This window comes from Carettochelys insculpta, chromosome 20, assembly GCF_033958435.1.
Source record: "Carettochelys insculpta isolate YL-2023 chromosome 20, ASM3395843v1, whole genome shotgun sequence".
Classification (NCBI taxonomy): Eukaryota; Metazoa; Chordata; order Testudines; family Carettochelyidae; genus Carettochelys; species Carettochelys insculpta.
This window is the reverse complement of record NC_134156.1, coordinates 9,249,410-9,275,791: the sequence shown is the minus strand read 5'-3', so window position 1 is coordinate 9,275,791 and position 26,382 is coordinate 9,249,410. Positions and strand designations below refer to the sequence as shown.

At 48.5% G+C, this 26,382-nt stretch overlaps 1 protein-coding gene across 1 annotated transcript; it reads left to right on the top strand.

The window, feature by feature from the left end:
- The first annotated feature begins 12,061 nt into the window (after positions 1–12,061).
- Positions 12,062–24,975, top strand: OTOP3 (otopetrin 3). The gene is made up of 6 exons (XM_075014742.1): positions 12,062–12,458; positions 14,798–14,934; positions 18,328–18,386; positions 19,249–19,346; positions 20,230–21,149; positions 24,805–24,975. Exons 1-6 carry the CDS (start codon positions 12,062–12,064, stop codon positions 24,973–24,975), a joined length of 1,782 nt encoding a protein of 593 aa, XP_074870843.1.
- Positions 24,976–26,382: the final 1,407 nt, after the last annotated feature.

Below are 26,382 nucleotides of genomic sequence, written 5' to 3'. Positions count from 1 at the left end.
GCTGAATTCCCACAGAAGTCAAGGGGTTCTTAACACACGTGATGTCCTGAGTAGGACCGAAATTAAGCCCAGGCTTAAGTTCTTTCCAGAATCAGGGCCAACAGTTAATTGTGAGAATTATAAGGCTTTTTTAAATTGTTGAATGATTTTTAATAAACCTGTGAACTTATTTTGTATAAAAAGATTATTTATTGATTTTTCAGCATCACAATGAATGGCTAAAGGTTCAAAGTGCTGTACGGTGCAGGCACTGGGGCCCATTCATTCAACAGGCCAGATCTACTGATCTTACCTGAACACATAGGGTGGCCAGGGATTTCGTTAGCAGGTCCACATGTCAGAGAATTGTGTGGCTCCATACGGTGTATGCCTAGCCAGAAGCAAGCCTCAAAAACTCTAGGCCATGCCTCATTTGGCTGATGCAAATAAGGACAGTAAAAGCTTTGTTATCCAGCATGTTGGGGGAATGGCCATATCGGTAAGTCAAAACTTCCAGTTACTAAAAGGGAGGGAGTTTGGGTGAGGGAAAGGGCTCAAGGCTGGGTGTTGGACCATGGGAGGAGATGCAGGATACAGGCCTTGGGTGGGAGTTTGCATGCAGGAGAGTCGGAGAGCAGGAGTGGTTTTGGTGTGCTGTAACTGGGTAGCCCTCATCTTAGGTGGCTTCCCAAAAGCAGTGACATGTCCCTGCTGCTGCTAGGCCACCCCCACAGTTCCCATTGGCCACAGTTCCTGGCCAAGGGGAGCTGGGGGGGCCAATGCTTGTGACAGGGCAGCGGGGGGACAGCACAGAGTCCCTGTGGCCATTCCTGCACCTAGGAGCAGCAGTGGCATGTGACTGCTTCTGGGGAGCCACACAGAGCCAAGCAGGGGGCCTGCTGGACCTGCACCAACCAGTTTATAAACCAATTTCTCAATGGAGATCAGAAATGCTGATGTTATAGAGCTTTCCAGCTGATGACGTGCCAGATAATACAGCTTTTACTGCATCAGCAGATGAGTCAAAGCCTCTAACAAAGGTATGTTTACAGGGAGGGAAAAATTTTCATTGTACTAAAGAGAAAAATGACAGCACTGATGAAAATTTGCAATCATGTTCCAAGGCTATTTGTGTATTTCTCAAATAAAAGAATAAATGAAAATCGCGTCACTTTATTGAGCAGAGTTTGTTCTTCCACCACCCAGCTGGAGTTGCACGAGAGAGGATGAGAGGAAAGAATAAAGATTTTTGAGGTGGGGGAAATATTTTGAATCCATCCTCAAAAATTCATAGATTTTAAGGCCAGAAGGAGAAGCTAGTCTAATCTCTTGTTTATCGCAAGCTACATAATTTCACCATTTACCTCTGTATTGAGGCCATTAGTTTGGGTCTGACAAAAGCTTATCTTCCAGGAACAGTCTTGTTCTGAAGATATCAAGAGAGAATTTACCACTCCTCTGGAAAGCTTGTTCCAATGATTAATCCAGAGAGAATTTACCACGCCTCTGGAGAGTTTGTTCGAACAATTAATTGCCTCCACTGGTTAAAATGTGTGCCGTGTTTCAAATCTGAGCTTGTTTGGCTTTAAGGGCATCTTTTTTTTTCTTTTTTTAAGTTTTTTTGTTAAGACAAAATTACACTAAATCATTAGCATTGTACATTACTTATCTGGGAATAGGCTAGCATTCAAAGCAGCTGCGTAGGGAGCTCTCTTCCTCTGAGATTTTTAGAAAGGGTGACCACATTTCCAACTATTCCTCCCCTTTTTGCCATTTCTCCTGTACTTGGTGTGAAAGCTTTTCAAGTCCATATGGTGCAATATCACAATTCTCTGGGGGAGAGGTGCCACATTTTCCCCGTCTAGCTACTCACAATGAAAAAGAAATTCATTGGTAGCGGTGTTTTAAAGGCAGCTCCTTTGGTACATCATTAAGCTGGCAAGTGAGGGAGGGATTTCCCAGCCACTGGTTCACGTAACGCCTTTCTCCACTAGACTCAGTAGTAGAGTAGTTTTTCAAGACCTACTCATCAGAGGTTACAAATTAAACACGCAAGAATTAATGAACTGTGAACTAGCTAGACTGAAAAACCAAGCAAGAATCTTGAATTCTCTCTGAAGAATTTACTCCTGCTGGCCAGTTGTACTTTCCTTATTATTGACCATCAGACCGTATTACCCTTTATTGTGGTTACAGGGCTACATACAACTCAGATCTCTCTCAACCACTCCCACAGATATCAGGGCCTACACCTTCACCTGTTTGGGCTACAGAACCTGTACATCAATCATACTTACCCAACAGGTCCAACTGAGTTCAGGTAGTTGTCGTCATCAGTGATCTATAGACTTGAAATAAATGTATTGTTGCTTTTAACCATGGGTAAACGTAAGAGAAAAAGGGTTTTAAAAAAAAAAATCAGAAGTTCTACACGTGTCTATCTTAACCACAGTCTTAGGCCTGGTCTCACAGTCTTCACAACTGCTCTATGCCTTGAGCAGGAGGATGTCTTTCTAAAACCATCCTGGCTTCTTTGTTGCAGATTTCCACCACTGCCTAGAACCTGGCTGGTTAGTCTGCAGATGGTCAAGTCAGGGCATAAAAACTCAAAGTGGTTGCCCTTGAATATGCTTTCAAGTAGAGCTGGGCAAAATCCTTCCAAAAAATCTTGATTTTCAGGCAAAAACACAGGTGTTAACAGCCCAAACATTTCATGGATTTGTGTCAAATTTGTCAGCTGGTTTCAGCTGGGGGCGGGAAGAGCCTGAAAAAGAAAATACATTTCATTCTGACAGTTTTGAAATGAAAGCGTTTGACTTTCTGATTCAGAACCACTTTGTTTCCAATTAAACTTGAGACTAGTTTTTAAAATAACATTGATGGTTAAAATCCCTCAAAATTAAACACTTTCACTCAGCCCAAAGCAAAACAACATTTGACATTTTTGGTTCACCAAAAAAAAAATATGAAGATAATTCAATCAGGTTAACCCAAAAATGACTTTTTCCCCCTCATAATTTCAGTTCCACCATCAAACCAAAAAAACAGCTCTTTGCCCAGCTCTGCTGCAGTGTTGTTTTTGAGCTATCAGGATCTGTCTCAGTCCTGAGTGTGGGCAGAAACTGCCTGTGGCGGTGGAAGCCTATTTCATTGCCAATGGCTGGCCATGACTGTCTTGTAATTCAAATTGTGTAAATACGTTTAGCTATAAATGATGAGAGGTTTATTAACTAAGGCAAGATTTGTAAAGCCCAGCTTCCCTTTTTGAGCCCACAATCAGGCAGCTGTCTGAACATGACATTTGCTCTTACAATTGTGGCATAGAAAAATAAAATAAAGTCCAGGAAGAAAGTTCTCTAAATATATAATTATGGGCCCTGATGGGATGCATTAACAGGAGTGTTGTAACCATGACCTGAAAAGTCATTTTTCCACTCTACTCTGCACTGATTAGGTCTCAGTTGGAGTATTGTGTTCAGTTTTGGTCACCACATTTCCAGAGGAGTGTGGAGAAGTTGGAAAAGGTCCAGAGAAGAGTAACAAGAATGATTTAAGGTCTAGAGAACATGAGCTATGAGGGAAGACTGGAAGAATCAGGCTTGTTTAGTTTAGAAAAGAGAAGCATGAGAGAGGACATGGTAGTGGTTTACAAGCACCTAAAAGAGCATTACAAAGAGTAAGGAGAAAAATTGTTCTTCTTAGGTTCTGAGGATAGGACAAGAAGCAATGGGCTTAAGCTGCAGCAAGGGATGTTTCAGCTGGACGTTAGGAAAAACTTCCTAATTGTCATGGTGGTTAAACACTGGAATAAATTGCCGAGGGAGGTTGCGGAGTCTCCATCACTGGAGATATTTAAGAGCAGGGTAGATGAACATCTCTGAGAGATGGTCTAGATAGTACTTTGTCTTGCCACGAGGGCAGGGGACTCGATTTGATGACTTCTCAAGGTCCCTTCCAGTTCCAGTGTTCTATGATTCTATGCTTTAGAGGATTTAAAAGAAAAAATCTGTTTTCCGTGATTAATTGGTTTCTGTCTATCTCACGCTCACGGGGATTGTCACAAGCACTATGCACCAAATTGCACTGTCTAGCCAGGTTAGCAGAGTCTCTTCCCAAATAGGCAGTTAAACACAGGAGCAGTCTAGTACATCAATTGTAACTCACAATTATGTGTAACCCTTTCACTAGTCACATGTCCTTCCAGGCAAGTTGAACCCAGAAACTCACTGCAGTCACTTCAATGACTTGGCTCCTAACTGCAGAGTTAGGAACCTAAATAAAAGGCGCCTGATTTTCGGTGTCAGTGGGATTTGGAAGAGTTCAGCACCTCTGAGGGGGAGGCCACTATTTTAGCCGGAAACTGGTTTTCAATCCATTATTCCCTGAAACAGGAGTACTTGGGCAGCCACCCCAGAGACGTTCCGGTGCTGCCCAGCTGATTAGCAGAGAGCCCAGGGCCACTAAAACCTGGTAGGAGGTGTTTCTAGTGGTGCTACACATCACAAAATCTATTGTGCATGTGGATGGAAACCATTTGAAGGAACACGACTGAAGAGCCCAGGTTCACTTGGGTTTTGGTGATGTTGGCTCTGGATTTCACAGTTAGGCCCTTGCCCAGGCCAAACCAAACTCCATTCCAGACACAGAATCATAGGGCTGGAAGGGACCTCAGGAGGTCATCTAGTCCAGCCCCCTGCTTCAAGCAGGATCAACCCCCAAGACAACCATGAATGCTGGGGAAGGCCCTGTCCAGACGTAGCTTCGGCCTAGCTCTACCCAAACCGGAAAGTGTTACCTCATCTAATTCAAACCTGGATGTCAGGAGAGGACACAAGTCTTTTGGTTCTGCGTCATGGAACGCCCACAAGCCAGGACCTTTCACCATTTAACTCCACAGCCAGGGACCTAATCTAACAAACAGCCAGAGATAAGAAATCGTTTTATGGAAGGTGATCAACGGAGAAAGAAAAAGGTTATGATTAGGGCCAGACCCGAGTCACGGTACCACGAATACAGAGAATCTCCCCCTCTTCCCCCACAGCCGACCCATTCCTTGTGTTTGATTTGGTTGAAGAGGCGGTGAGGAAGGGGGACAATCACCTGTTGACACAACAGCTCAGCAGCAGAGTGGGCGATGCGTCCAGGGATGTCAGCATTAGCTATGGAAGAGGGGTGAGGTCGGCTACTCAACTTGTGCATGGATCGGGGAGTTGCCAAGTTGGAAGGCTGGGAGAGTGGGGTCATGGCTGGGTGGGCTGCTGAGAGGTGAGGGGCTAAATGCTTGCTGGGTGGAAGGGAGTTCACCAAGGGGCTGTAAGATTTTGGATTCAGCTGCAGGAGGTGGGAGAAATGGGCTTGGGTCTTTGCTCAGGAGTCGGGGAATGAGTCCGGCCCTTTGCTTGTGGGTAGATGGGAGCAGGTGGTGTGAAGTTGGGCTTGGTTCTCACTGAGGGACAACTGAGAGGGACAAGAGGCAATTTCAACCGTGGGCCATTGCCCATCATTTTGGCCAGCTCGCCTGCCTTCCTCCGCAGCAAAGGATTGAGCACAGAGAGAGTTCTCTGAGGGGAATGGCCACCCCCAGAGAGCCTCAGTCACCTTGTCATACCAGAATTGCAACTCCCAATTCATTCCACAGAGATGTCATCCTGTGGCATTTATCTGTGGAGGGGGAGGGTGTGGGCCTGTGCTTCGGAGAAAGACATTCCACAGAACCTTCTTGGACAATCACCACAGCTTGGCTTCCTACCCTGCAGGCTCTGACTTACGGTTTGCCTGTGTAGATACTCTTAGAGACAGCAGGGGGTCCACAAATAAATCCGTGAATCAGGATGCTGCAGATCACAGGGGAGGGGGTGGTTATTTCTGGTATTAACTTTGATTCAGCTCAGGTGCAAAGAAAGCCATCTCTGTGCTAGAAAGCTGCACCTGTTTAATTAAACAAACATAAAAACAGAACTAGTTAATCCGGGGGAATCCTCCCAGTGTAAACACACTTAAATTGGTTTAGCCGCGCTTTGTAACAATTGAATTTGCATCGATTTGTTCAAAAGCGACAGGAGACACAGTTAAAGGAATGTGTTTTTCTAACATTTACATTCTGGGGGGAATTCCACAATTTTGCTGCTTTTGGAGTCATAGTAAAATGGCAGAATGCCCCTCGGTCTGCATATACAAGCCCAGAATCTCAGGATTAAGCTAAAATGGAGTAGATGGGTTTGGGGGTTTGCCAGTTTCTGAACCAGGGCTGTCCTCTGCATCAAGCCACCCCCCCCCGCCCCACCCCAACCCTTCCACACACCTTTCCTTTCCTTATCACACTCTGGCCAGGGACTTTGTGACTCAGAACTCCATCCTGTTGTAAAAGTGACAACCCGAGAGCTGCAATGCTTGATGGTTCTGTTCCCAGTGACCTCTCTCCTGGTGTCGTTTCCCCTACATTTGCACCCTCTACATCACACTTGGAGTTTCAGGGAACACAAGCTCAGCTAAGGTCACAGCTATGTTACCCTGGAGATCCACTGGCTGAGGGTCCATCTTCCAGGGTTTGATTTTGCACACCTGGTGGAGACACACGAAATCGACCTATCAGGTGCCAGTGATAGCGAGGTTTAAGGGAAGTCGATGCGAGAAACTCTCCCATCCACCTCTCTTAGTGAGGATGGCCAAGTAAGTCAACTGCAGATAAGTTGATTCTACCTACACAGTTGCCATAGCTAGAATCAGATATCTGCGAATGACTTACCTGCCTAGATTAGACCAAGCATCAGAGGAGAAGAGTGCTGGCCTTAGCTTCCAACCCCAAAACAATAGTCAGCTTGCATTGGCCAAAAACATTCCCATGGCCTAAAGAACGTGCCCGGCTCTAGGGAAGGGAGCCTACAAACAGGCTCAGAACAACCATTGTACCGCTCAGCTCAAGATGAACCCAAAGCACAAAGGGGGCGCGGAACGGCCCAAAACTTTGTGCTCTTGGAAATTCAGATCTTGTTCTCAATTCTTCCCCAAGAACCTTTCTCTCGTGTCAAAAGCATCAGAGAGGGCAGTTATGTTACTCTGTAGTTTCACAAATAATAAGCACCTTAGAAGAGACTCACAAATTTATTAAAACAAAAAGCAGTCAAGTCGCACTTTAAAGACTAGCAAAATAGTTTATTAGGTGAGCTTTCGTGGGACAGACCCACTTCTTCAGACCATAGCCAGACCAGAACAGACTCAGTATTTAAGGCACAGAGAACCAAAAACAGTAAGCAAGGAGGACAAATCAGACAAAGATAATCAAGGTGAGCAAATCAGAGAGTGGACGGCTGTGGGGAGGAGGTCAGGAATTAGATTAAGCCAAGCACGCAGACAAGCCCCTATAGTGACTCAGAAAGTTCCCGTCCCGGTTTAAACCGCGTGTTAATGTGCCGAATTTGAACATAAAAGCCAGCTCGACTGCTTCCCTTTGAAGAACGGTGCGATAGTTCTTTTTCAGTAACAGACATACCTTTAGGTCATTGACAGAATGCCCCATTCCATTAAAATGTTGACTAACTGGTTTGTGGATCTGGAGTGTTTCGATGTCTGTTTTGTGCCCGTTGACCCTTTGTCTAAGGGAGTTAGAAGCCTGTCCAATATACAAAGCATCTGGGCATTGTTGGCACATGATGGCATATATGATGTTAGTAGAGGAGCATGAGAAAGTGTCTGTGATTCTGTGAGTAACCTGGTTGGGTCCAGTGATAGTATTTCCAGAGAAGATATGTGGACAAAGCTGGCAGCGGGCTTTGTTGCAGGGAAAGGTTCCAGGACTGGTGTTCCTGGGGTATAGACTGTGGCTGTTAGTGAGGATCCTCATGAGGTTGTCTGTAGGAGAGAACAGGCATGTCACCCAGGGCCTTCTGGAGTGTAGCATCCTGATTAAGGATAGGCTGTAGGTCTTTAATAATTCATTGCAGTGGTCTGAGTTGGGGGCTGTAAAACAAATTTATTAGGTCATGAGCTTATGGGGGTAAAAGACACTTCAGATAAAAATGGAGTGGGGGAAAAAGGAATCCAGGGTTTACACAGCAGGGAGCAGGAGTTGGGGGCGAAAGGGATGACATTACTTGTCACTAGTAGGACCAGTTAAAGAGGAAATTTAAGTTGGATATGTCTTATTTCTGTGAATAGTACTTGGTCTTGCCATTGGGGCAGGGGACTGAACTCGATGGCCTCTCGAGGTCCCTTCCAGTCCTGGTGTTCTATGATTCTATGATTTTATGAATATCAAAAGATGGGGAAATTGCCCTTGTAAGGGATAAGCCAGTTAAGATCTCTATTCAGGCCAAGCTTAAATGTCCTAAGCTTGTAAATGAATTCTAATTCAGACGTCTCCCTGTGTAACCTGGTGATAAAATTCTTCGGTAGAAGAAGGGCTGTTTTTCAATCTTATAAAGTGTGCGGAAGGTTAAAATGATCCCATACAGGTTTGTGTGTGTGTGACCATTCCTGATGCCAGATTTCTGACCATTTATCCATTGGCACAGAGCGCGTCTGGTTTCAATCTCACGTGACAAGTATCAGAGGGGTAGCCCAGTTAGTCTGTGTCTTTAAAAACAACAAGAAGTCCTGCGGCACCTTATAGACTAACAGATATTTTGGAGCATAAGCTTTCGTGGGCAAAGCCTATGAAAGCTTATGCTCCAAAATATCTGTTAGTCTATAAGGTGCCGCAGGACTTCTCTCATGCGAGGGAGTGACACTGAGAACTGACCTTCAGGTACTTCTTTGTTCAGTTTGGAGATGCACCCAAGAGCTTGCATGTTTGTCTCATCGTGAGTCTAGTTATACTGTGCTGCATCCCATTCCTGAGCACCATCACTTACAGTTCCTCTTTCTGGCAGGGCTGGAAATCCCCTAGAGATGTGTAGTTGCCATTCTGAGCCAGAACCTCAGCTGGGAACAACGGCTGCAGCACCATGGATTTAAAGCCGAGGTTCTGGCTCTGTTTCTCAGCCTTTCCACTTGCAGAGTCCAAGAGAACAGCTCAGAGATGGGCAAAGAGTGAAACCCCCTCTCTGAACCCTCAGCCTTTGCAGACTCAGGGAAAATGAGCCCTGGATCCAAACTTGCCTGGTTTGGGGCTTTCCCAAGAAAAAGCCACTTCCCTTTTGGCCTGGCACTGGAGAGGATCAGAGAAAATGAAAAATGGGAGTGGTGAGCACACAGTTCCAAACCATGTCAGCGGAGGTTCATTCTGAGCCTGGAGTGAACGTTCGGGTTGTTTTAGCCAAGCCCACGTGCCCCTTGTCCCCCACCTGGAGCTGCCTCAAGGACTCCAGTCGGGGGAACTGGCTTTCAGACACCACAGAACTTCAAAAGGCATTAGTCACCACAGCTGGCAGTTTTCGCCAGTCAGCACATCCTCGGCAGAGAACCGACAGGCTGTTGACATGGGCTGGCCAGGCAGGTGTTCAATAGTGCAGCTTCCCATTGGCTACCCTCTGCCGAGCTAATGAGCCTCTCAGCGAGGTCATTAATATAATGACAATAATATTCCAAAAGTAAACAGTCAAAAATCAATGTGCAGTGAGAGTCCAGGTTACACTTTCCAGTTGGCAGCCTTTGCTTGTCTGCGGCAGCTCTTCAGAGACGCCTGGAGAGGGCCAGGGCCGAAGGCCGGTCATCAAGGGGGCCGGATTTTAGCTTTACTCACCTGGAGAAGGCAAAAGAGATCCCACCAGTTGCTTTTTCCACCCTGCGGATCTCAGCAGCCAGTGGGGAGGTAAGAACAGTTCGAGGAACTTTGACTGGTATGGACACCACTTCTGGTTTCTCCTCTCACTGGGTCATTCCTGGGGATGGGGGAAAAGGCTGGACATGGTCCTGTGCATTCTGCTGGGTCCCTTTCCTTCTGGCTTTGGGAATCATGCCAACCTGATGAATGCATGTTGATACTGTTATTCTGGACGTACCTCCAGTTAGAAAGCGTTTCTGCTCCACCCCTGCTCAGCCAAGGCTGTTGGCTCTCCAGTCAGCCCCTGAGGGAACCAGGATGGGATTAATACCAGCTGCTGAAACTGGGCTCTGGGCCTCTCTCCTACTTGACAAGTATCAGAGAGGCAGCTGTGTTAGTCTGTAGCTTTGAGAACAGCAAGCGGGTCTTTGCCCACGAGAGCTTATGCTCCAAAATATCTGTTAGTCTATAAGGTGCCACAAGACTTCTTGCTGTTCTCCTATTTGAGAGAGTTGGAGCCTTGTCCCCTCAAAGCCAGGGCAACTTATCACCACCCAGATAAAGTGAGGACAGAGAAATTCTGGGATTTCTACCCACTGAAAAAGCGAGGGGTGGGCCTTTCCTTCCTTCCTTCCCTTTCAGTCAGCAGGAGATGTGCTTAGTGAGCAAGTCCCCGCCTGCAAAAGGATCCGCTTTCCCACAGCCTAGCTAAGCCTCCTGGATCAGCTGAATGAATCACCTTCGGCTCACTGCTAGGAAGAGACTTTTCATGTGAATTCTTTCCAAGCATATTACCCCACTAGCAGAGTAAATCCTGCTGGATTTGTTAGCATACAGTCAGTGCCTTCTCACTAGCTTTCAACAAAACATATCGAAAATCTCATTTAAATTCCATTTTAAACACAGCTCTCATTGATTGACAGCTTGGTCTCTGCCTTATTGGCTTTTCTTCCACCAGATTCTTGCTGTAAAATACTGCTAGTCCCCACTGAAAATTCCCTGCAAGTTTGGGTGCGGTCAGACCTGTACAGTTTGATTTTGCTCCTTCTCTGTTTCAAACCAACCATCTCCTAGAGACAAGCTCCTGGTATTTATTCTACCATTTCCCACCGCACTTGGAGGTAGGGGAGTAAGAATACAGCTCCAGCTTTACCTACTTCTTGCAACACGACTTGGCAGTGTGACGTAGGGAGAGGATAGCTAAGGTCTTTTGCTGACAAACTGGTGCAGGCCTAGGCACGTCTCACACATCTTTGGAAGTCCCACTTCCGTGTTATGCTCCTTGGATATATGCAAGTTGGTTGCCTCGTGCATTCGATAAGATGGGCATGGGGTAATTGTTCAGAGACATGGGCCTGAGCTAAAATCTCACACCGAAACAACCTTGACCTTAAGAGAGGTTCTGATCCACATCCAAACACTGGGGCTGAGCTAGATGTTTATCATGGAATATGCCGAAAACCTGGATGCAGAATTGGACTATGAAGAAATCTGGAGAACACTACTGCGATGCCTCCAGATAACTTCAGCGAGCATCACAAGTCTTCCAAGCACAGGTGACGGCCACATGGGAGTACTGTATCCTGACTTGACAAAGGGCCAGGCTCGGGCACACAGAATGTAACAGATAGCATGGGGAATGTGCTTAAATGCCTTTAACCGGATAGCTGTGGTTACATCTACACTAGGCAAAATACCACAGATCTGCAGTTCTAGTTATGGCAGTTGTATAGCTAAAAATCAACATATCTGCGCTCGGCTAACTTGGCCGTCCACACTGGGGAAGGTTGACGGGAGAGTTTTTCCTACCAACCGCCCTTATTCCCAAGGAGCACAGGGGTCGACGATGGTGTCCGAGAGCTCGATTTTGTGCGTCCAGACTAATGCATGAAATTGAGCCCCAGAAGACCGACCCTGAGCAGGTCAATCTTCCGGGGTAACGTAGACATTCCTCTTTCCTGCCATTATTCTGAGGACATCTTTGCTGGGAAGGATGAGGCCACTTAACATCTGACCCTGCAGCTCAGAGGTTCTGGCAGTGAACTTTTTCCTCCTCCTCTGGTCCTGCTGCCAAAGAGGAAAGATGAAATCCTCCTGCTAGCTGCGCGCCATGCACAAGAGGTGGAGGCCCCAAATGAGAAGGGTACCCAGGGGCACTCGCTTCTCTTGAGCTCCAGACTTCTCCTGGGAGGGTTTAAATTGAGCTGGGGATTAAGCTGGGAGATCCAACCCCTCCCACAGGTGACTATTTCCAGGCAAAGCCAAGAGGCTTAGTATGTAAACAGAAGCAGCCCCTTAATGCGTCGGTGCGCTTATTAATCCCCAGTTGTTTAGTGTTCTAGAGCAATCCAGCGAGATATCTTCCGACCAGACGGCCGAGACATGGCAGGCAACGAAGCTGCACGCCGGAGGCACCTTAACCAGGACTCTGAGGGTGAAGAGTCAGTATCAGCACCGCCCGAAGCCTGGAAGATCCGCTACGAGAAGTCCTGGCTGCATCGCCGCTGCTCCTCACTGCTGCACAGGGACAAGCAGGCTCGGAAGGCTGGGCAGCTGTTCTCAGGGCTGCTGGCCATGAACGTGGTGTTTCTGGGCTGCGCCTTCATATGCAGCATGATTTTCAACAGGGTGGCCATTACCTTGCGTGACGTCCGGATCTTCCTCTCCATCCTCAAGATCCTGTCTCTCTGCTGGGTCATCTACTATTTGCTGTGGACCAGCAGGAGGCCCCAGGCTGTGCTGTACAGGGACTCCCATGCTGGGCCAGTCTGGGTGCAGGGTAAGTGCTGCATGCATCCTGTTTCCTTTTGCACAGCGCCTTGCTCACAAACCACTTTGCACACCAGGAAGCACTTCACCCATTGTCAACATGCTGCCACCTTTGGCTGGCAACACAACATTGCCTACTGGTTAGAGCACAGGGAATGAGGCGGCCGCGTCAAGCGACGGCCGTGGGCAAATCACTTCATCTCTTCCCCCTTGCATCTTCATGCCTCATTTTCTCTGGGGTCATATGACATCCCTGCCTTGCAAGGCTGGGAGGCTTCAAGTCCTGGATGTTTGTCAACTGCTGAGACCCTCAAATGGGAAGAGCCAGAACTGTTCTAACATGGCCCTCGGCCAGATGCCCAAGACTCCTGCCTGCAGCTGGAACTGCAGAAGGAAGTCAGGACAGCTGAATGTAACCGTGCACGTAGGGATTTATCCAGGGCACCAACCACAGCATCTGCCCTCTTGCAAAGCAAGAGCCTTGAGACCTCCAGGGTATCTTCACTGCAGTTCAACAGCTGACTGAACTAGCTGGACTCAGGCTGCTGGGCTGCAAAATTAAGGTGCAGATGTTCAGGCTCTGGGACCCTCCCTGTTTACAGGGTCCCAGAGCCTGAGCTGCAGTTGGTGCCCAAATGTCCATAATGCAGTTTTATAGCCCCACAGTCAGAGCATGAGTCAGCTGACACAGACCAGCTGTGGGTTATTTAACTGCAGTTCAGACTTGCCCTTAGCGATCACAAAGAGCTAATGGCATCTCTCCCAGCAGCAAACTGGCCTCCCCTTTGTACTGGTGTGGGACTGATTCACAAGGAAATTTCTGCTTAGCAAATTGCCTTCTTGTAGCATCAAGGGGTTTCTTGTGGAGCTCCTGACAGGGTCCTGAGCAGGCCCAGCCCACCTGAATTTATGAGCTGACACTACCGAATTGTTCTCCCCTTGGTTTATTAGTGCTCAGGCTCAGTAGTAAAATGAAACAAGGGTTTCCAAAGGGAATTTAGGCACTTAAAGATGCATATTGGTACCTAGGGGCATTGCTTCTTTTGTGCTGGTACTTGGCGGTACTGAGTACTGGCACCTCAGCAACCCCAGCTGCAGGGTTGGCTGGGGGTGGGGGTGGAGAGCAGGCAGAGTACTCTTTTTTTCTTTAAACACAAAAAAGCATTGCCTCAGGAGAACATCAGCCCCTAGCCAAGCTCAGCCCCTACTTCCCCTTGATTTCAACGAGGATTAAGCGAGTTAGGTTACAATCCATGGGAACAAAAGGTCCAAAAATAAATTTGTTCATTTGGTGGAAAACGTGGTTTGAAGCAGTTCGTGCATTTGGGTCGAATTCAGCCTGTAATTCTGGAAGGGGGAAAAAAGGCCATTTTTTTTGTTGCGACTTTTCAGAACTACCCCCTTGGGGCTTTTGGGAGGGTAATGTTTGTTTCTGGTTGTGTCTGGGGTTATTTTTGGTTTTGTTTGGTTTTTTGGCCTCCACATGCTGTCCCATTCCGAAGCTGAGCTACGTTTCTTAAAAGCCGACAAAAGGTTCCAAACCCTCGAGAGCCCAACAAAAAACGTTTAGTTCCAAGGGAGTATGAACCAAAACCCTGTTTTCATTCAACCCCGAACTGAAACTCAGTTAAGTCAAGTATCAGAGGGGTAGCCGAGTTAGTCTGTATCTGCAAAAACAACAGGAAGTCCTGTGGCACGGTATAAACTAACAGATATTTTGGAGCACAAGCTTTCATGGGCATCTGATGAAGGTCTTTGTCTACAAAAGCTTATGCTCCAAAATATCAGTTAGTCTAGAAGGTGCCACGGGACTTCTTGTTTCAGTTAAGTCACTCAGCTCTCTGACAAACCTGCTGAGAAGCCCAGGCGAGGCCCCCCTCTCTGTGTGCTTAAACGCCTACACAGCTTTGAAAATCTGACCCTAACAGCTTCATTGAGAAATATGAGGCCTTGCTAGATTTTCACACGGAAGTCCTCCCTGCCTGAGACCTTGTCTCCATTGCTGCCCTTGAGCAAAACATGGGATGAGGTCATCTACCCACCAAGCAAATGCTCAAGTATCTTTAATTAGATATGGAACCAACATTGCCACATCTAGTCAAAAATTGTGACTGAGGTTCCCCTCCCCTCTCCCCAAACAATCATGAGGTTTTCAAATGTTCCCAGTTTTCAGGGCACCAGGTTTCAGGAGTTTAATTCAGGCCCTCTCCCCACTCCCACACCTGAACTCTTTCAGCCCCACCCAGTGCAGGAAGCACAGAAGCAGGAGACGTGATATTTATTAAACCTGCACCCTGAGAACCAGACCCTTGCTTATTGGGGTCGCTGATGGTTTTGTTCTTTGCATAGGATCTCTAATGCTGTTCGGCACCTGCACCGTCCTCCTGAACGTCTTCAGGATCGGGTACGACATCAGCCGCAAACATTGCAAATCCCAACTGGAAATTCTGTTCCCGTGCATAGATATTGTCTTCATTTGCATTCAGGTATGGAACACTGTCTTCTCTGGAATGCCGTCATTCTGGCTACTCTACGGAGGGAGGTGAGGGAGGGAGGTAAATCACAGGGAAGGGGGGTTCTCGTTAAAGATATTTTTAGTAGCAGTTACTGTTTTAAATATCAGAGTGACACAAATAGTACTTGCAGGCATAAAAGTAAAAATGAACAAGTCGCTGTGATAAAAAGACAATAAATCTGCCATGGAATTATGCAGAAGGAAGCAGGGGAACTTCTGCAAAGTCAGTAGAACTACAGAGATACATGAAAATCTGCTCTGCTACCTCCTCAACGGCCCAGACAGCTCTCTCCACACCCATGTCCCTCTGGAAGCTTTGCCTTTTGAAGTCAGGATTTCTCTATGTTTGCAGCTCTCCAACCCCAATGGCAAAACCAACTGCATGTTTCAGTGGTTTAGACAGGCTTTGCAACCAGAAACTGTGTAAAGTAGGACGTTCCTCTGACCTAAAACCACATATGCAAATTCCCCAGGGGCCATCGGAAGTAAACGCTTGTGCCTAACAGTGGGAAAGGCAGGGGTGAAAGTAACAAAGTTCTTACAGGGGGTGCTGTATCACGATCGCCCCGGGGGGCCCTTGGGGCAGGAAGTTGGGGGTGATGTGATAGCATCTGCAAGAAGTTTACGTGGGGAGTTGAGGGGTGGTGGCTCAAGGCAGGGGATTGGGGTGGAGGGGGCACAGGGTGTGTGGGGGAGGAATGCAGGAGCCAGGACAGGGGGCTGGGACTATGGGGTGCCAGAGTTGGGTTGGAGTGTGAAAAGGGGCTCAGGGCAAGGGATTGGGGGTATAGAAGTCAGGATTGGGAGGGTGAGGGGCTCATGGGGGGTGTGCAGGGAGCAGGGGGGGACTTTGTACCATATGCTTCTTGCTCTTCCCCTCCTCATTGCTGTCAGGGAGCGAGAGGAAATGCACAGCCTCCTAGCCTCCTGCCCTCCCCAGCCAGAGTGAGGAATGCAGCCAACTGTGTACTTGCCCCTCGCTCCCTGACAGTGATGCAAAGGGGAGCAGCAAGCAGCATTCTAGTATGAATCTCAGGAAGCGGGAGTCCCAGACCAGCGTGGGGGCACGTATGCTCCCTGCTGGCCCCTTTAACCTGCCTGGTTGCTTGCTGCTTAGTGCAGCAGCCTGCAGGAGAGCCCCAGGAGCCAGGAGGAGAGCATGCCGTCCCGTGCCCCCTCCTGCAGCCGAGTGCCCCAGCCTTCCTGCTCCTCCTTAGTGGAATGGTGCACCAGGCCCACTTTCACCTCTGGCGAATGGACCCGTGTTTTCAAGTCTCTCTTTTCCGATTTGATTCGTACACGCGTTCACCCACACGCTCCCTCCCATTCGCCCACCTAGATAATTACACGTCGGCCAGAAAGACAGCATATCTGTGGGGCATGCCTCTTTTGGCAGCATGTTACAGACCCAGTCGCCCCTGGAGCCTGGGGATAAGTAACGAGGTAGACCATAAAGTACAACTTAAAGCAAAAGAAGATGCCCCTGAAGCTCACCGCAGGGACAGAGAAGAGTAGAAACCCTGCACACTCTCTACTCACCCAAGCAGCTCCTCTCTGTGTCCACTGCTATTTTTATCAGGGTGGTGGCCTACAGCTGGAGCCTGTCCCTACTGCCGAGAAAGGCTCTGGCCATTTGCTTCCCCTCACCAGAAGTTTTCCTCCCCACAGTGCACCGGCAGCAGGGAGCAGCCGAAGCTTATTTCCACCACCTCCTCTTTGTTAGTCTTCCACTAGCATATATAGTGTGAACACAGCCCTGCTTTCACTGTGGCATATAGCAACAAGTACGCACCCTAAGCCACCAGCACTGGTGTATAAGGAGCCATCTGTATTCCCCCTCCTACACATTAACGGGTACATTCACATGGGATTCGTAGCGTGTATCGTATTAAATACGAAGGTCGGATAGTTCTGCTAACTTTGAGTCGGATGCTGCTCACTTCAGTCACAATATCTATCTATCCCCTCCCACAATGCTCTGCCACTCTAAGCATTCTTTTCGGCTTCGGCAAAGAGGAAAGCCATCCCAGCCAAGCTACCTGAACGGGGGTGCCCTAGTAGAGGCTGTGCTTTGACTCCTCAGCCCCTCCTGGCATTTGGATTGTGGGCTCCAAAACTAAAGGGAAGAACACATTGAAACAGAAGAACAAGGCAAAAACCTGATGGGTGGATTTTAGTCTTGGCGTATGTACAAAGTGCTCTTCATTTGCCGACCACCCTTCTATAAGCAGAGCCACGATAAAACCTTTGGGCGAAGCTAAAACATTGGCTTGAAGGCACAGTTGAAACCTAGGTAGCTCCCATCGGTCATTGAACTCTCTTATAGTCCCAAGAAGAGCTGGATAAATTCATGGAGGTTATGTCTGTTAATGGATATTAGCCAGGGGGAAGGAATGGGGTCCCTGGCCTCTGTTTGTCAGAGGCTGGAGATGGATGGCAGGAGACAAGTTCCTTGGTCATTGTCTTTGGTCCACCTTCTCTGGGGCACCTGGCACTGGCCACTGTCAGCAGACGAGACTCTGGGCTAGATGGGCCTTTGGTCTGGCCCAGTAATGGCCATTCTTATGGCTACTGGGCTGGCTGGCTGCCCCAGGCTCTGCACTTTTGGGGGCATCACAGCAACCGCCCCAGCTGTCCTATGGACAGGAATAGGGATGATTACCTGGGGCAGGGCGTGAGAGCAGCAGGAAGTGGCCTCGGCTCCCAGCCACCCACAGAAGCGAGACATGAGGGCACAGAGGAGCAGAGCAGGTCTGGTGAGTGCAGGGAAGCAGAGGGCAGGCAACCCCCTCCTGCTGGGGCCTGGTAATCCTCAGCCAGGCTGGCTGGGAAGGGGGTCACAGCAGGAAAGGGGTGGGGCTTGTAGCACAGCAGGGTTGCCCTAGGCCACACCCCCACTTCAAGGAGGCCCTGACTATAAGTATGGCCAATTTAAATGCCCAATGCAGTGCACCCCTTCTGTGTGAGGTGAGCTGCCTGCTGCCAGAGGGCTGCGTCCTGGAAAGGGCAGAGGAGAAGGCGTGCCCTTGCCTCAGGCTGCACTGTTCTCTCCTTAGACATCACCTGGCTAAGCTTGGTTGTCTGGTCTCTTGGCCATTATTTTCAATATCCAATCACAGGTGTAGTCGTGCAGCCCAGTGCACTTTAAACCCTACACATCTGCCCGCAAGCAGACGCTGGAGAACGGATGCATAGGCATGCACAAGCTCAAGCTTTCCTGCACCCGTTCACACACACCACCACATGCATTCCTGCTCACACGCCTGCCGTTGCAGAGGCTCTTGTTGGCACACGCACACACACACACGCACGCACACACACACCTGTTACAACAGGTTCACTTGATTGTTTCTGTTGCTTTCAGACATACCTACTGTGGCACCATTGTAAGGACTGTACCCAAGTCCAGCACAACCGCACCAGGTAGGATGGGACAAGGAGGGGCCTCGTTTAATAAACCTTCATGCTGCTTTGAACAGTCCCATACCAGGACTTTCTGACTCAACTATCCCCTCCTCCGCAGCCTTCCAAGGGGCTCCTTCCAGTCTGCTTTAAAGAGCTTTGTTTGCTAAAAAGGGAGGGTTTCCTACTGAAACCCAAAGCAGATCAACATGCAGTGGAGCTGACATCCATGCCAATTACTGCCAATTCCACTGAGCTGGAAAATTCATCTGTAAAGGCACTAGGTTTTGCCTTGACCTTGCCCATTCTCTGTATGTCGGCATGGTTTAACCAGCTGTGTTCTGCCCATGTCTTGTTCCCAGGGCATCTGTAAGCCTGAATGGGCCTGTTGCACAGTTCACCACTGGTTTCCGAGTTCACTGTAAGCAGCGTTCCCCGTAAGCTGTGCGTTTGTGTGGCTGTTCAGGAGATACTCAAATGCTGCCCAGCTGATCAGATGAGCACCCACGGCTCGGTTGTGTCTCTCTATGGGTGGTGCACATTGGCACACACTTCAGTGAGCATGAAAGTTTATTCTGCACATGGATGGAAAAGATTAAAGGGAACATTGGTTTGTAAGTCTAGTGCTCGTGAGAGCCTGTGCGTATTCCTGCAAGAAGGAACAGAGGTGACAGTGCAGGAAAGGGCATGTTTATGTATGCATGAGTGTGCCTGCACACACATACGTGTGAACACAGGTGTACACACCCCTACGTGAGCCAAGGGGGTATCAGACACATCGAAGAATGCCTGTGCCCTGCAAAGCCAGGAGGGGCGAAAGGCAAAAGACCATAGGAGATGTTCTCAGGTGACCCATTGTAAAAATGCTCTTCCCCTTTTACAGATGTGGGCTGATGCTGACCCTGGCCACTGATCTCCTCCTCTGGCTGTTAGCGGTAACCAATGACTCTGTTCACCGGGAAATTGAAGTTGCACTCCAAAGTCTCATGCAGAATCTTACAGGCATGGGTCAGTCACCACTGCTTCTTAGTAGCAACAGGTAGACAGGTAGGATAGAGAACCTGTGAGGTCACATTCAAGTTCTAGGGATCGCCCCGAGGGGGATGCATGGTTTCACTAGAGCACAAGGAGCTCATATCTGGGTTTTTTTCCTGGGGAAAGAGGAAGTTTGGATGCCTGTAGACAGCTAGGTATTTTGGGGGCTCCATACTGCAGTTTGGGGGTGATTGGAACATGCCGATTAGCACAGAAAGCTATTTAGCCACTAACCTTTGGAGAAAATGAGCTCTCCTGGCAGATCATCTTGAAAAAGAAAAAAAATATATATTGCCCCCAGGGCAAGGTCTGTACATAGTCATGGTTGGGAGACTGGACTTCTAGTCTCTTCCTGAGAGAGAAATCCCAATCAGTTTCCTCCAGGACTAATTCATCATGACACAGCCAAAACTGCAGCCCCTCCGGCAGATGTTGTAGACCTTTACCAAGGATCTTAAGTCTCCCAGGTGCATGTGAAGAGAGTTTAGTGGCTTGAGCAGGGATATAAGAACCAGAAAAGCTTTACCATTGATCTTGGCTTTGCTATGGTCATGCAGCATAGGCGTGGCTTCACGTGTGTCTTGTAGAAATGGAAAAATCAATCAAGTCCCCTCTTCCAAAATGGACTGGGTGGGCTGCTTCGTTAGTGGTGGTAGAGCACTTAGAACATGGGAAGGGCTATGCATTATTATTCTGAAACCAACCCGTTAAGACTTGATGCAGATCCTTAGCTTTTCAGGGGCACACAGGTACCTAGGACCTCAGTGCAGGTGGCCAAGAAATAGGCACTTGCCTCTCGGGTGACTCCCTCCCTCTTCTCTCACTACAGAAAGCAAGACCCTCTTATGCCTGTGCCCAAACACAACCGCCTGCCACGTCTTTCAGAAGGGCTACCTCTTGCTGTACCCCTTCGACCCGGAATACTGCCTCATTGGCAGCTCCATGCTCTATGTCATGTGGAAGAATGTGGGCAGGCACATCCCTCCCCACCAAGTCATTCATGCCAAGCCCAAGTTCAAGCTCCATGGAGTCCTCTTCGGGCTGGTGCTGGGCATCTCTGCCATGCTCCTTGGGATCTGCATCTTCCTGGTCTACCAGATCCAGGTTACCAGCTCAGCACCTAGAGAGGCCTTTGTGCTGTATTATTCCTACTACGTCGTGCTTCTCCCGGTGATGAGCGTGGGCGCTGTGGCTGGGACAGTCATCCATGGCTTGGAAGTGCGTGAACTAGATACGGTGAAAAACCCAACCCGAAGTTTGGACGTGATCCTGCTCATGGGAGCAGCCCTGGGCCAGATTGGCGTTTCTTACTTCTCCATCGTCGCCATCGTGGCCACCAACCCTGGAGACCTGGTGGACAGACTCATCCTGACCTATGCGATCAGCCTCATCATTCAGCACATCACCCAGAACGTCTTCATCATCGAGGGAATTCACAGGCAGCCACTGCTGGAGGATCCGGGTGACAGTCCTGTGCAGGCCCACACACAGGACTCGGGCCCATGCAGCGAAGAGATGGCCACGTCATGCACCAGTCAGCAGCCCACGCTGCCCCCTGGCAACAAAGAGACTGAGGCAAAAGAAGGTGAGAAGCGAGATGACTGTGACCCAAGAAGAGTTTATCCTCTAGAGATAAGTCAGGAGATCAGGAGGGTTTCCCAGGCCTACATCCATACCTACGGCCACCTGAACTGGAAGAGGAAAGCCCTAAAGGAGATCTCCATTTTCTTGATCTTGTGCAACATCATAGTGAGTATCTCTCTCAAGCTCCCTTCTCTACATCCCCTGCCTGTAATGAGAATGCGTATAAACAGAGAACACCTCGGCTCTACGTATTTACTCTCACACACCTTCTTGTTCCTTTGAGCCACCAAGCCTTCCGAAGAAAGCTGAAATCAACACTTTTTAGGCCAGCCCTGAGGCCTGTGCTACAATGCAGACAAGGCTTCCGGTTAGCATCTCACATCCTTGAACCTAAAATAGCTTTTTAAAGCCAGTAATGCAAAAATAATGAGAGGCTGGGTTTTCTGTATTGGGAGCGGGGGAAAGTTCAAGGAATGCAGGCAGCTAAAAAACCCCTCAAATGGTATTTGACACATGAGGTGTTTAACAAAAAGCGCCTAGCCAGGAAACTAGGAAGCACAGAGGCCGGTGATGCTTGTAATCAAGAGTCTCCAGTATTAGGACTTGTCTGCAATGAAATGCGCCCATGGGGCAAGTTACAGAACATTTCCATTTAACAGAGTAGACAGGCCCTTAACCACATCCTTTAATCATGAGAGAAAATTTTGGACAAAGCTAAAATATTGGCTTGAAGACACAATTAAAACCTCAGTAGTTCCCACAGGTCACAGACGGACTGCTGTCCCTTCTCCGAATGCACACTCAGAAGCAACAGACCTTTACTGCTCCCAGGGTGGAATGATCCAATTTGTCCATTCTTAGACTAAGACCTTGGAGACAACCCTAGCACCAAGTGTGATGGATTCTGCAGATCCAACTGGGGCTGGCCCATGCAAGGGGCTCTCTTTGGGAGCCACAGCAATATACGTTTTCAGGGAGACAGGGAAGAGCTTCTTCTAAGCAAAGCCTAGTTTCTTCTGCCCCAAAGATACACTGTGCTAACCGAAGCAGGTGTAAAGATCTGCCTGCATACTCGTTTGCCTAAATTCCACCTCTCCATCTGAAGTTCAGGCAGGTCTGGCTGGTCCTTCCCCCTTGGCATTGGGAGAAACAGCATTAATTGCTCCCAGCCTGGTTCCTCTGCTGCTGAGTGAATCCTCCCAGTTGTTTCAGTGACACGTCCTGGACAGCCTTTCCTCAGCTCGTCCTCCTCCATTCTGCAATGGACATGATCTCAGGCTTTGCCTTGGGAAGAGTAAAAACACCCTAATCTGGATGAAGCCAGCTAGGTAACATCCAGCCTTTGTTATCTGAACTTGGTGGAAGGTGGGAATCTGTGAGGCTGTCAGGGTTTTACCTGGCCCTCTCAGTTTGGTAAGTCGCACTGCTCATGCAGTCAGGTCACAATACAACAGGGAAACTGAGTTCTACAAAATCATGTATATTATTTGTGCTGTGTCCATCTGTCTGTCTGGGCAAGGTTCTACCATGTTCCCCTCCCGGCTCCTTGCCAGCTCCAGCCCGATCCCCAGCCAGTGTGGGGCCTAACCCAGCCCAGACCCCCAACAGAGCCCCACCCCACACTGTGCCAGCTCCAACTCTGCCCCAGAGCCCCCAAAACACCCTCAACCCTCTCCAGCCCCCAACCCCATCCCCAGCCAGTGAGAAGCCCAGCCCAGGCCCCCCCCATAGCTCCCCAACCTCCACCATGTCAGTCTCACTCACTACCAGCACAGGGCCTAGGCCATACACAAGTTTCTGTCTACAACTTTCTTCAAGCCCAACTTCTGCTTCCAAGCAGAGCTGCAACCAGGCCTTAGGCAGTCATAAAAATGCTGCATTTTTCCAAGTCCCTCCCACCAGCCAGGTGACCAAAGTTGAACAAGGCTGTGGGGGCAACTATGTTGTCACTGGGTTTCCAGATGGTGTTATATTTGAGACAGGGTTTTACTCGGCAAAGACTGAAGTAGTGTAAGGAGAGAAAAAATCCCTCCAAGATGCCTTCTGCTAGGGAGGATTGCTCTGTTAATCAAAGGTACCCCAGTGACAGCCTCAGCCAGCCCTGCATCCATTCAGCACCATGGACTTTTGAGCATACCTTGTGCCATGGACTACGCTGAATATATAGAGAAGACAGCGGTTCTCAACCAGGAATGCATGTACCTCTGGAGTACTCAGGTCTTCTAAGGGGCAGGGCTGAGTTAACCCTTTTGGGGGCCTGGGGAGTACTAAATGTTATGGGGTCCTCGAGGCTCTGCAGTGGGGCCAAAATTAAGGGAGCAGTTTGCAGCAGGGGGCTGCAGGCTTGGGTTGAGGTGTTTGGGGTGCAGGGGGCTGCAGGCTGTACTCAAGGGATCTGGAGTGTGGGAGGCGACATGGGGTACAGGATGCTTACCTGGGGCAGTTCCAGTTACAGGGTGAGACAGGTGGTGCCGCCAGCCCGCACTCGCTCACAGGCACTGCCCCCCACGTTCCCATTGGTCACCATACATGGCCAATGGGAGCTGTGAGGAGCAGAGTTTCCTGGGGCAGTGCTTATCCTTGCAACAGGGCTCCAGGGTGGGGGAGGAGGAGGAACAGGAAGCACCAAGCGGAGCCCCTTCCCCACCCAGGCAGAGCTGACCTGGAACGCAGCACGTGGGGACTTGAGTGGCTGCAGCTCAGGGCCGTGGCCAGTAGCCCCTGAAGCTCCTTTCTCAGTCCAGCCCTGTGTCCAGCCCTCAACTCCTCTAGAGATTTGCCTAGTTTTACTACAGGCTTCATAAAGTGCACTAGCAAAGTTAGGCCAAGCTAAAATTTCATACAGACAACGACTTGTTTATGCTGCTCTATATACTATACACCGAAATCTGAGTAAAGTATTTCTAGTCCATCTGATTTGGGTTATAAGTATATAGTAGCAACGAGAAAGCAAGTAGTTTGTGAGTAAGGGTGGATCTGCACAGCAGAGTTATTTTGAATATTTCAAAATAACTATCCGAGTGTCTACTCAACGCAACCACTATTTTGAAATCATTTCAAAATAATGGTCGGCTTATTTTGAAGTCGGCAAACCTTATTCCATGAGGAATTGCGCCTATTTAAAAATAGAGGCTCTTAAGGTGGGGAATAGAGCCTATTTCGAAATGAATTAATTCGCAAAGTGCTATTTCTAAATGCATTTTGTGTGTAGCAGCGTTATTTCAAAATAAGCTATTCCAGAATAGTATCGGAGAGGTAGCCATGTTCATCTGTATCTTCAAAAACAGGAAGCCCTGTGGCACCTTATAGACTAACAGATATTCTGGAGCGTGAGCTTTCTGAAGCGGGTCTTTCCCCACGAAAGCTTATGCTCCAAAATATCTGTTCGTCTATAAGGTGCCACAGGACTTCCTGTTGTTTTTATTCCAGAATAATTCTTCCCAAATAGCTTATTTTGGAATAAGGTTGCACCATAGATTTACCCTAACAGTGTGCTATGACTCTCCTGTTTACAAAAACACGCAGTCCTGTAGCGCCTTGAAGACTACCATATTTATGTATTAGTTATTTAATATTTAATAACAGTATGAGTCTTCAAGGCGCTACAGGACTGCGTGTTTTTTGTGACGCTGCAGACTAATATGGCTACTCCTCTGCATTTGTATGTCTGATTTTGTAAGCAGAATCTTTAAGAGATCAAATGTGGGATTCCGCAAAACAAATCAGATTCCTGAAAGGGAAACCGTAATCTGGAGAGGTTGAGAGCCCCAATATGGCCCCTAAGCTCCTCTGACCTGTGCTCTTCTAATTACCATTCCAGCTGTGGATCATGCCCACGTTCGGGATGCACCCCACCTTCGAGAACGGGCTGGAAAAGTCGTTTTATGGGTACTCCACCTGGTTTGCCATCGTGAACTTCGGCCTGCCCCTTGGGGTGTTCTACAGAATGCATTCCGTTGGGGGGCTCCTGGAGGTTTTCGTGTCATCCTGAGCCAGGAACCAACCCTTCCTCGGCCAGTGGCAGAGGGGAAGTGGAGGTGAACACAGCAGTAGCCGGATGGTGGAGACTTGGGAACAAAGACCCTCGCAGTTCTAAGCTCACTCTCATTTGGATTTTCCATTTGGCTCCTCTGAGCCCACTTTCTCCAGGAGTTTCAGATGAAAGAGAAGTTGTTTTGTGATTTGAACATGCTGGTGTCACCGATCTAAACCAGTCTGTAAAATAGCTTATTGCTCAATGGAAACCAACTAGGGCCAGAATAATAAAATTACTGTACTCGAGACATTGCATGGTAAGCAATGGGATTTTAAACAGCTCCATCTTCAACCCTCTGAACGTAAGAGCAGCAACAAGATACACAGACTGAAATGCACTAAGCACAACCTCTGAAATCACAGCCCTTCACCTCCCACGTCGCTCCTTGGTTGAACAAAAATGCCCACTTTTCGCACGGATGGATGGAAATATAAGGGTCCTATGAGCACCTACAGAGCATGGTGTAGTCATTCGAGCAAATCTGCGTTCTACTGATTCTGACACTAATTCAATATGTGCCCTTGGGCCAGCTGCTGGCAGATGCTCAAGGATATTTAGTTCTTTAAGGACTTGTCTACACTTGAAACACTACAGTGGCACAGCTGCCTCTGTGTAAGAAGGGTTTTCTTGTCTGCGTTGATAATCCACTTTCCTGAGATGAGGCCAAGAAGCGACCAGAATTCTTCTGCCCGCCTACTGATGTCTACACCAGGGGTTAGGTCGATTTGACTACGCCAGTCTGGGGGGTGGATTTTTTCACACCCTTGATGGATGCAGCTGGTCTGAGCTAATTTTTTATTGAAGACCTGACCTTACTCTCATTGGGCTTTATAACAGTTAGAGCTGGCCCACCCAGAAAATGTAGTTACTTAGCTATGGCTCTCAGGGGTCTGGATCTTCCACACCCAGAGAGGCGTAGTTCTGCCAACCTTACCGTGCTGTAAACCACATCAGGCTCAGGGAAGAATTCTTCGGTTGACCTAGCAGTCTCTGATCAGGCAGGCAGATTAATTACAGTGACTGGAAGACCACTCCTGTCACTGTACTGAGTGTCAACTGCGCCATTGTAGCATTTTAAGGGTATACACAGCCTAAGCACCTAAATACCTTGGAGGATCTTGGCTTTTGGGGATCAATTTTCAGAAGCGCTGAGCACCCAAAACTCTGATGTCAAAGGGGGCTATGGGCGCTCAGCATGTCAGGACATTAGGCCACGATCAGCTCTGTGCCTCTAATGGAAATGAAACCATTTCCCCTGTTTAACTGGGCTCAATGAACCCAAGACAGGAGTCTGGAGCGCTGCTGGTAAAAAGCGCTAGAGAAATATCATTATAACTCAGCTTAACCTCAGTCCTGCTTTCT